Raw genomic sequence first — 11,755 nt, 5'->3', positions numbered from 1 at the left:
TTTCTATTTTTTTGGTAGAGCCGGGGTCTCGCTCTTGCTCAGGCTGGTCTCGAACTCCTGAGCTCAAACAATCCGCCTGCCTCGGCCTCCCAGAGAGCTGGGATTACAGGCGTGAGCCACCGCGCCCGGCCCTTAAATACTTTTCTTTATGCTAGAAACATTCAAATTATTCTCTTCTAGTCACTGTGAAATTTACAATAGATTATTGTAAACCATGATCACCCTAGGGATCTATCGCACACTAGGTCTTATTTCTTTTATCAAACTGTATACTTGTACCCACTAATTCACCTCTTCACTGGCTTTACTTCTTACACCAGCTTTGGGACCTCAGGAGATGACTTAACTCTCAGTGCCTCGGTTTCCTCATGTGGAAAATGGGGATGATCAAATTTACTCGATGAAATCACAGGGGGACGAAATGAGTTAATATTTGTAAAGCACACAATAAATACTAAGTGTTATATGAGTAAAAACAGTTAAAGAACATGTGTCACCCTGATCCTTTATTTTACTTTAGCACATTTTCAAATGTGAAGAGCACACACTGTTGGCACAGTGTGGGCCCTGTCCAGTGCAGGGGCCTTATATGCTTTCGATGGGCTGATCGCTGAATTCCTATTAACAACACAGCTCTGATCACTCCGTGGAACAAGACAGTTTTAGCACAAAACTGGCACTGCATGAAGAAACTCAACTATATATTAAGAAAGGGAGAAAAAATTCACAGATCGATGTTATACTAACATTTGTGGAGTGTTTACTCTGAGCCAACCACCGAGCCCAGCTCTTTAGATAATTTATCTTGTTTGCCTCTTATAACCTCCTAATGAGGTAGGTGGTATTATTATCCCATGTCATAGATGAGAAGTACCCCAAGGCTTAAAAAGGAGAAGCCCGTGGTTGCAGAGCTAGTCGCCCACTGACCCCAGAGGGGATGGGCCTGACCTATGGGGAAAACAGGACTGTTCATTTGATTAAGGAACTCCTTTCTATTTTGAAAATATAGCTCAAGATTTCCCAGGTGATCAGCGTTGTTACTATGTGGACGTTCATTAAATCTTGGCTGTAGATGATTTTGATGACTTTGCCCTACACCAAACTGGGAGGCTGGCCCCTTCCTCCACATCCTCGGGGTCTCCTCTGGGTCCCAGGATAGAAATCACACAATCAACAACTGTTTGCTGTTGCTAAGAGCTTAAGCTGTGAACTTTCTCAGGGAAATTTTTGCTCTCATTGAAAAACTGGCAATGCCTTCGAGAATCAAAGGAACGATGATGCGTGATGGGATCTGAGACGCTCTTACCAGCAGTGAGACTTCACTGAGGAGCGGTCTCCCAGAGCCCTTCAACCACCCAACAGACCAGTCCTGATGGCACATGTATAAGAGAAAATATCGTCATTGCATAGAGTAACTTTGGCAATTCCCTTCCTGGTGAGATCTTGGCCTGAGTTATTTTTCACTCCAAAGTACACATGGCTATAAGCTGCATCTATCTCCTCAGTCAGGGTGAGTTCTGCCTCAAGCCAGCTTCAGCCTGCTTAAGGAAATCAGAACCAGGAAAGCAAACGCCCCCGTCGCTTGCTGTGCTGATGCACATAAGGCAGTTGACACTTGTTTATAGAGAAACGTGGGGAATTCCCAGATGGAGGGAGGCAAGTCAGCTCACTTGTGGACAGGGGGCCACGTGGACCCAAAGGTGACAGGGAAGGTGATCCTTGTAAAGGAAAATAAAGGTTAAAAGAAAATCAAGGCCTGATTTTAATGTAATATGTGGGGACAGGCACAGAAATATAATTTTCTTTCTTTTTCCAATATTGAACTCAACTTAGTTCACCAGCCCCTAATTCCAGTTAGTAGTTGTATTAGTGTGCTAGGGCTGCTATAATAAATTATAACAAACCGGGTGTCTTAAAACAATAGAAATGTATTGTCTCACAGTTTTGGAGGCTACAAGTCTGAAATCGAAGTGTTGGTAGGGCCATGCTTTCTCTGAAGACTCCAGGGGAGAACATGCTCGATGCCTTCTCCTAGCTTCTGGTGGGTGCCAGCGGTCCCTGGTGTTCCTTAGTTTACAGACACATCACTCCGTTCTCTACTTCTGTAGTCACATGGCACTCTCCTCTCTGTGTCTCTTCTCTTCTAAGGACACCAGTCATATTGGATCAAGGCCCACCCTAACAACGTTCTTAACTTGATTACATCTGCAAAGACCCTATTTCCAAGTAAGGTCACATTCCCAAGTATTGGAGCTTAGGACTTCAGCATATCTTTGAGTGGGGGACACAGTTCAACCCATTAGCAGTAGAGGAATACTAAATCTCAACACTGAAGAAACTCAGTCCCTTCCAGTTGAAAACTCCGGTCTCTTTTAGAGGCTCATCCTGTCAATTCAGGATTCTCCCCAGTTCTCCACTCCTTCTTCTCCTCTCTCCAGGTAGTGAGGTCTGGGGTGGGCAAAGTGTTCTTAAGAATCAGGGCATGGCCAGCCTTACGCGAGGGGTATCTGACTGCATCCTTAACACAGTTCTCCCTGCGGCCCATCCTGCTTGGACTTGGGCATCAACCTTGGTCTTCGTAGCACATGCTGCTGCCACCACCAGCGCTGCTATGGGCTCCCGTCAAAAGGTCCCCATCGGCTGTGCCCTCCTTGTCTCAACCTGGAGGCCTCTTCCAGGCTCCTGAGCCATTTTTAGCCTAGCACTGTGCCTTGCTTTGCCGGACAGACTGGCTTTAGAAGCCCCTTTCCATAGCAACGAGACTTGAGAGGTGTCCTCAGCTGTGAGTCTAGCACTGGCGTTTCTTCTTTTCTTTTTTTGGTTCATGCTTTACTGGATGGGGGCTTCCCAAAGAGGCCCACAGTCTCATGGTCTCACAGGGCTAACCCTGGGATATTGCTTTGGGATCCCCAAACTTTTCTCTAGTTAATTTTATCCCCATCCCCTGGGACAGGACCCAAGAGTCACATGGCAGAGCCCTGCAGAGCAACTGTCCAAACTCTTCATGTCCTCTCCTTACCCCAGCCCCCTCCCCTCAGCCCCAGCCCAGAAAAAGAGTTTATCACTGTGTGCAGTGATGCTTCCCTTAGGATGCTTCTTCATTCTAGGATTTTCCTTTGAAATGCCTCAAATGACAGTGTCATTTGTGAACTTATCCTTCTGGGGGTGGAGGAGAAGCTTATATTAGACAATTGTTATGATGCAAAAAACTAGGAGGAAATCTGGATAAAATATTAAGCATACACAATTCATATGTTTGGGAGTCATCAAAGAGTTCTTTAGACAATGAGATATGGACCAAAATCCCTGAGAAAAGGGAAGTCTGATGAGGGGAGCCCAACCGTCAGTTTCTTTCTCCTCTGGAGGCATTTGCCAACCATTAAGTCTCCAAGACAGCCAGAGAGAAGATATTTGCAATAACTCTATGCAATAAAGGTCTGGCATCCAGAATATGTGTAGAACTGTGATTGATCAAGTAATTAAAAATCATTGCAATTTAAAAAGATTGGAACAGTTATTACTGAAAAGAAGATCTCCAAATAGCTAATAAACATGTAAAAATATGCTTGACCTTATTAGCCATCAAGGAAATAAAAACTAAGACCACGAAGAGATCCTACTACATACCCTCCAAATGGCTAAAATGAAAAAGAAAGGCATCATTGTACAAATGAGGAGAGTATAAAAAAAAGGACAATATAAAGTGTTGGCAAGGATGTATATGACACTCATAAATTGCTGATGGAATTATGAATTTGTCCCATCACTTGGGAAAAACTTTGACAGTAACTATTAATACTAAAATTAAACAGATGCAAACTCTATGATCCAGCAATTTTATTCCAGTGTAAATATCCAGCAGAAATGGCTGTAAATGTGCACTGTGTAGGTATAAGAATGTTTATAACATCGTTATTTGCAATAGCCCAAGCAAGGAACCACCCAAATGTCCCTCAACAGTAGAATGGATATATAAATTGTGGTATTATATACTTATATCATGGAATAGTATATAGCATAGAAATGCACCAACTCCTGTACAAATATTACAAATATAATGATGAAAGAAAGAAGCCAGACACAAAATAGTATGTACTGGGTGAATCCACTTAGATAAAGTTCAAAAACAGGGGAAATTAATCTATGGTGCAGGAGGCAGGGTAGCAGTTGCCTTTGGCATGAGGTGGGTTCTTGTAATGTTCTGTTTCTTGAGCTGGAAGTGGTTACACAGGTGTGTCTATCTGAGTCAATCCACAGAGCTGGACCTTACGGACAGTGCATTTTTCTGTATTCATGTATCTATAATAAAAATATTATTAAAACAAACGTTTCTCATGTGGACTCTTGATACGAAAAGCTACAGCTATAGCTTTTAGTGCATCTAGTCTCTGTATAAAATAGGATATAAAAATTATTAAGACTGAAATTGCTTTTTAGGTCTAATAATTGGATTGAATAAGGCCTGCTTATGAGGTCATCTTTACACTGAAGGTCCCTGAGGTGCAATTTGTAGATGAGCCCACCCTTTGTGAGCTAACCTCCAGGCTTTGCTTATTTTACTTCTTTAATTCCTACTGTAGTCAACCAGCAAAGGAATTATTCTACCCTAAAAATCAGACTAGGATTCACAGTGTTCCACACCAAAAACACAAAGACAGCAAATTCCTCCTCAGGACCTGGCTCAAGGCTGGGGGCCACGAATGAGGGCTGTAGAGTCCTTAGGGGCAGGAACTACACCTGGCCTCACACTTTTTTTCACACTTCTTTTTAAATGCCTCATCCAGGCTGGGTGCAGTGGCTCATGCCTGTAATCCCAGCACTTTGGGAGGCCGAGGTAGGAGAATCACTTGAGGCCAGGAGTTCAAGACCAGACTGAGCAACATAGAGAGATTCTGTCTCTACCAAAAAAAATAAAAAACAAAATAAAAAAAATTAGCTGGGTGTGGTGGCACATGCCTGTAACTGCATCTACTTGGGAGGCTGAGACAGGAGAGTCACTTGAGCCCAGGAATTTGACATTGCCATGAGCTATGATGATGCCACTACACTCTAGCCCAGGTAAGAGAGAGAGACCCTGTCTCAAAAATGAACAAATAGATAAATAAATGCCCCATTTTTGGCAATAGTATCTTCTGTAAAACCATTGCTCAGAAATATTTGCTTTCAGACGAATAATAATACGTTTTTCCTTCTTGGCTTCTTGAGGGGCTAAGGATGGGGAAGGAACGAAAAACAGCCCGAAGTTATGGTTTAATCTTTTTCACATAAGAACTTGTCACGTTGAAATCGCTCAATGGTTCATCACACAAACCTATCAGTGAGTCGCGCTGACTCCACGACATGGAGAAGGAACAGAGCAGCTTAACACAGAGCAAGGCTTGAGTCCCTAATCAGAACGGGCCCTGGGGGAAGGACCCCCAGGTTTTAGCAGATACTGCAGAATTCCTCTCAGATGAGAAAAGACATATGGTCAAATCTCGGTTCCATTTGCACATATCATAACTAATGATGATGGACATTGCTTACCAGCTATTACATTGTACCAGGCACCAGAGTAAGCATTAGACAAGCGCTATCTCACTTAATCAACTCAAAGAGGTAGAAACCGTTATTCTCCCTGTTTTGCAGATAAGACAACTAAACAAAGCTAAGGATGGTGAAATAACTTGTCCAAGTTTTCATGGCTACTAGAAGTAGTAAAGCCAGAATTCAAACATCTAAGTCTCCTGACCTCTGAAGCCAGAGCTAAGGCAAATGTACACAAAGAACAAGTCAGTGGCTAACACAGTCTTAGGTGATGAGGTGTACACACAAATAGCTATTTTAACAGACAGTCTGTGATAAGTGCCACAGGAAGAGAACAAGCAACGTGGAATGATCACTTCTGGGGGTAGGAGATTGCACCAATGGTAAAAAGGTAAAAATACCATCTCTATGTTAACAACAATATGAAAATCACACTGAATTTTCAAACTGGTGGCCTCTTCTACAATGATGTGGTAGAGCTAGGCTGAGAGCAGAACCTTTTGGAATTCCTCATTGAAGAGCAAAGATCTTGGATCTAGATATCAATGGAATATAGTCCAAAAGTTAAAGCTGGCGGAAGTTGGTGTTAGTCCCCTCCTGACTCTGCCCTCATGGGCCACACCTCTTCCCGGTCTCTCCAGGTACCATGTGCAACTGGAAAAGATAACTGGGGCCTTTGGGAGGGACAGTGCTGTGGGTGCTCTTCAAATGCCTCATGGACCATAACGTTCTCATAAATGTATTTTTTTTTTAGAGACAAGGTCTTGCTATATTGCCCAGGATGGTCTTGAACTCCTGGGCTCAAGTGATCCTCCTGTCTCGGCCTCCTGAGTAGTTGGGACTACAAGCACGTGCCACCACTCTCAGCCTATAGACAACGTCCAACGTACAAAGATCCATCACACCACTCATCCACTTACCATGTTTGAAGGAAAAGCAAAATGGGAAAACCCACTTTGACAAATGAATATATGGAGTATGTTATTATTCACAGTAAAACAGTAATTTTCTTTTGAACAGAAAATGGCTTCAATGTTATTACCATATGCTTACTGTTATACACCATTTGTTGGAGTTGCTATATATTGCCCAAGTAAATTTCAATATTTAGGTTCAGGCATGTCTATTTATACTTAGGTACTGTGGTTTACTTAATTTGGCACGCACCTCAGCAAGCCCCTTGTTCGGGGCTCCACGTTTTAGAGCCATAGACTGGGGCCAGCTTAAAGTACCAAGACTGGGGAAAACACAAGAAAGACTACTGTTCAAGCAATGCTTTCAATTTATTTATGCAGAGAAATCTTTCTTGGAAAACTCTTAAGTTGCACATTCTTTCACTGAGGCTCTGTTTGAAAGTTTGGCCCTGGGTTCCAAACCTAGGAGCTAAAACATTCTTCTACTGCGACATTTTTACAAAATAGTGTGAGATTGAGAGCTATTGCATCTGCCATGTGCTGGAAAGGCACACATTCATTTATTCCTTCATTCATCAGCTTGCAAGTGCGTACTCTGTGCCAGGCACAGGGCACGTTCCCGGACAAAGACACAATTCCTGCCTTAGAGAAATTCCAATCTAGAGCATGATTTGTATGAGGCTGATCCCATCCTGGACCGTCTCTTGGGCCAGCCTAGGGGGACAGCTAAATCTGATACTGAGCATCCTATTGACTAAAAGGAAAGCAAAAAAGTCCAGCCTGGGAGTTTGGAGTCATCCACCCCTTTTCCATCAGCCTGGTGGCTTATAGGCTGCCACAGCCTCAGTTTGATACCCAAGTGCCACGTCTCTACATGAAGGTGTGTTTGAGCACCACTGCAAAGGACTTGGGATGCTTTGTAAAATATCACTTTGCATCAGAGCTGCCATCAAAGGGAGAAGAGGAGAAATTATGGTGAATTTTAAAGCTTAATTCTACAATGCAATTTCCATCACAATATTTCCTTTGTGTACTTTTTTTAATTCATACAGTTTTGCTTTCTGATCACTCCAAAACTATATAGCTGTTATTAATATTTACATGAAAGAAACAAATGTGGCTGTTTTGATTCTGAGCCGTGGAAAGACAGTGACCAGGAAATTAGGTGCTAAGAACCAACATAAGGAGTAGAGAATTCCAGATAACAACAGCGCAAGCAGCCTGTGTTTAGCTTCTCCGCGTGTGGCCTTGCCAAGGAAATTCCGGAGCATTTGGATATGGCACCATATACGTAATAATCAGGATAAATACATGGACCCTGTCGTATGGAAGCTGTCCTTACTTGCACTGTCAGTCGCTACCCAAGGCAGCTGTTTCTCTCACTGGCAGGGAGGCCACACAGCACAGGCTCGGTAGGATCATGAGCGTCGGAGCCAAACGGAGTGGACGGGAATCCCGTTTCCATTACTTTCTAGCTGTTTGACTTTGGGCACTTTACTTAGCCTTCCCGTGGCCTCAGTTTCCTCATGTGTAAAGTGGGGACGGTATTCCCCTCACAGGTTGTCGTGAAGAGTTGTTAAGATGACACATGTAAGGCGTTTAGCACATTCCCCAGGCCTGGGACAGGTACACGTTTCTCAAATGTCACCATCATTAGTGTTTAAGCATCAAATCTTTCAAATTTTCCAAAATTATAAGTAGCCTTTATCTGCTATTTACTATATATATATATGGAATTTTGAAAATTCGCAAGGGTTTTGAAGGAGGCAATTTTTCAATGTGAAAATAAACTGGCCTGTACAGGCTTTTAAAAATCCCACTGCACTGCGCTGCGTGCCGGAGTGCCCGAGTTGCTCTGTGGAAATTGGAAGCATTTATAAAAATCAAATGCAACTATGCCCCAAATACCAATCCATCCCCCACACATATGTTTTTATACTTTCCCCAGCAGTCTATTTAGTCTCTGTGAAAAACTTCCTTAATTATATGAAATTAGCCATTTACCACGTGGTAAGAACGCACCAGAAAAAGCAGTCAGGATTTCCATTTCACAGGAAATTTTCTGAAAGGCCTGAGATCAGAAACAGGAAATAGGTGTAATAATGAGGGCCAAGGAACATTATGAGCAGGCCCTTGTGTTGCTCAAACAGTGTTTCCACGTCCAGGGCGGCTGAATGCAGCATCTTGTTCTGGCAGTGGTATTTCCTCTTTGCAGACACAACAGTTTGTCTTATGAAGTAATTATTTGTTCACATTTCTGCCGACCTTCTGTGAAAAATGTTTCTTCTCGCTGCCCCTTTGGACAGGAGACTTTCCCTCCCTCTCCTAGAGCCCCACGTGTGGTTTAGGTCACCATTAAACTTGCACTGCAAATTCTTTGGTGTTATTCTATGCAAACAATGAAGTAAAAATCAGGTTTTTTTGTGTATTGTTTTAACTTAGTAATCATGATAGAAAAATGCCCGTAGAAGACCAGATTCTTTTCAACATAAAGAGGAGACATGGCCTAGGATGCCTGTCTCACTTCTGAGGTGCAGGGAAGGGAAGCTTTCCAATACCATTCATGGTCTCGTCGTATAAAACAAGGGGAGAGTCTAGTGAGCTCTTCTTTAGGGGGGGAAGTTTGCATCATTTTTATGGAGATTCATATGCAAACCTTAATTAAAAATCTATTCGAATTGTGTGAAATGAACAATAATTTAGCAAAGCAACTTGTGTTAGAGCTCTTTCCCGACTATAAAGTTGATCACAAAGATAAACCCAGATGCCTTTTTTCACCCTTTAGATTCAAGATACCGGTGGAAACTCATAAATCCAGGGAATCTCTTAATTTAAAATATTTAAGTCATAATCAATGGAGGAGCAAGGAATTTTTTAAAAATATAATTACCCTTTCATGAATTTCGTCATTAAAAACACTCCGATATAATTCGGGGGAAATCAGTTTGACATATTCTTTTTCTTTGTTTTCTTTTTTTGGTTTGTTTTTTTTGTTGTTGTTTAGATGGGGTTTCACTCTGCCGCCTGCACTAAAGTGCAGTGGCATCATCATAGCTCCGTGCAACCTCAAACTCTCGGGCTCAAGTGATCCTCCTCTCTCCGCCTCCCAGACAGCTGGGACTACAGGCTCGTGCCCCGCTAATCATTTTAAAATTCTTTGTAGAGACAGGGTCTTGATATGTAGCCAGGCTGGTCTCAAACTCCTAGGCTCAAGCGATCCTCCCATCTCAGCCTCCCAAAGTGCTAGGATTACAGGCGTGAGCCACCATGCCTGGCTGACACGTTCATTTTAAAGGAAGTGATTTACCTGTCATTCTCTGAAGATTTACTTCCCTCCCCTGAGAGCTATTTATAATAAATAGGAAATGAATCAGTACACATTTATTATTTGGGATATCGTAGATATCATCAAATGAACATAAGCATCTCTGTTATTAGTGATTCAAAAGCAACCAAAAAAATTCCGCCTGTCTTACTCGCTCCCAGGGAATATTATTATGGACACTGGCAAAGACTAAACACAGGGCACAGATATGGGTTCTGTCTACTTACTCACGTGGACCGCAGGAGGTGGGACTGAGTAGAACTTGCCTCTCAAAAAATTAGGTTTGAGATTTAGCAATTAGATAAGGCTTTAAAACAAAAACGAAAACCTAGTCTGTTTTTGGTCTTTATGTTTTAAAAATATTTTCTACATCATCCTGTTTGGAGGAAGTGCCTAAAACTGAAAAGGGTGTGAATAAACTATTTTGGGTAAAATGTACTGATTTTAGCGGAGGGAAAACCACATGAGGTCAAGGTGTTTGTACATTTCCTCATCCTCAACACCCAGCCCTGTCCTGCAATATACTGCACACTCCCAAGTGTTGAACAAACAAGTTAGTAAATAAATGAATGACTTAAAGGCGATGAACTATTAGCAGAAGAAAGAACACTATTCAGTACCAGAGGAAAGATAAGAAAAGATAATTAAAATTAGCGTCTGAAGGCATGAGTTACCTACAACATGTTTCTGCTTTGCTACTCTTACTTCTTTCCCGCTGCCTTTAAACTCCTGGTGGGCAATGTCTGTGTAATGATTGAGAGGATGGCATGGTAAAGAAAGGAAAATGGTATGGCCACTGTTGCAGGTACCTGCTTAGTGTGTCTATGTTAACAAAGCTAGGTGGTACGAATTGCATGATTTTTTTTTTAATTTTTTTAAAATTTTTTTAGAGATGAGGTCTCGCCATGCTGCCCAGGCTGGAGTGCAGTGGCTCTTCACAGGTGTGTTCCCACTTCTGATCAGCATGGGAGTTCTGACCTGGGCCGGTTCACCCCTCCTTAGGCAACCTGTTGGTCCCCAGCTCCCAGGAGGTCACCGTATTGATACTGAACTTAGTGTGGACACCCGATGGGCATAGTGCACTACAGCCCAGAACTCCTGGGATCAAGTGATCCTCCCGCCTCAGCCTCCCAAATAGCTGGGACTTTAGGCAAGCGCTACTGTGTCCGGCAGGTTGCATGATTTTTTAAGCTAAAGAGGAACATTGGGTCCAACCCCTCACTTTACAGATGAGGAAATCAAGATCAGAGAAATCCAGCAATCTGGCTAACGTCACTGGCAGAACCAGCTGGACTTTGAAAGGGGCTCCATATCATTATTTATTTCCTTTGAGGGAGAGAAGCTATGTGATGCCGAATAAAATTGATCATAGACCTGCCTGGTATCAGCCTCCCAGCCCCGAACACCGGATTGAGTCTGTTTGGTCTGACCAATTGATTGATTGCCTTTGCACAGATTTTGACAAGAAACCTCCAAAAATAATATTCTTAAACTGTATTTTGCACAATGACAGAGGGAAATGCCTGTTTAAAACACATATTTCTGGCCCCACCTCCTGAGATTCTAATTCTGTGGGTCCGAAGCTAGGATAAACAATCTGAATTTCGACAAACACATCCAAGCAATTTGGATGCAGAAACCACATGCTGAGAAACAGTGACTTAAAGTGGCTCGGCTCAGCCCAGACCTACCTCCCAGCAACACAGTGGAGAGAACGACTACAGAGCTGTCGAAATGAACTTTGACGTGCGGGAGTAACATGTGTGTCGTGCTTTGAACAATACTGCTGCATCATCGCTGTTAGAAGAATCTATACAATTCTAAATAATTGCATGCTGGTAACAAGTGCTATATTCAAAATCCTTTATTTTTCTTAACTATTTGACACTTTGTAAAAATCAAGTTCATTCTCAAGACCAAGCTACTCCAGAGACCGAGGAGGGAGGATCACTCGAGGCCAGGAGTTTGAGATCAGCCTGGGCAACAAAAA

At 42.6% G+C, this 11,755-nt stretch overlaps 1 protein-coding gene across 1 annotated transcript in view; it reads right to left on the bottom strand.

Moving 5' to 3' along the window:
- The window catches only part of LOC105812402 (T-lymphoma invasion and metastasis-inducing protein 2-like), a 466,869-nt gene that overhangs the window by 246,458 nt on the left and 208,656 nt on the right, over positions 1-11,755 (bottom strand). Inside the window, 1 exon segment of the mRNA XM_012646833.1 lies at positions 2,764-2,788. Coding sequence (XP_012502287.1) covers positions 2,764-2,788 — 25 coding nt within the window.

This window comes from Propithecus coquereli, unplaced genomic scaffold (assembly GCF_000956105.1).
Source record: "Propithecus coquereli isolate 6110/MARCELLA unplaced genomic scaffold, Pcoq_1.0 Scaffold25, whole genome shotgun sequence".
In the NCBI taxonomy this organism is placed as follows: Eukaryota; Metazoa; Chordata; class Mammalia; order Primates; family Indriidae; genus Propithecus; species Propithecus coquereli.
The sequence above is the reverse complement of the archived record's forward strand: the minus strand, read 5'-3'. Positions and strand labels throughout refer to the sequence as shown.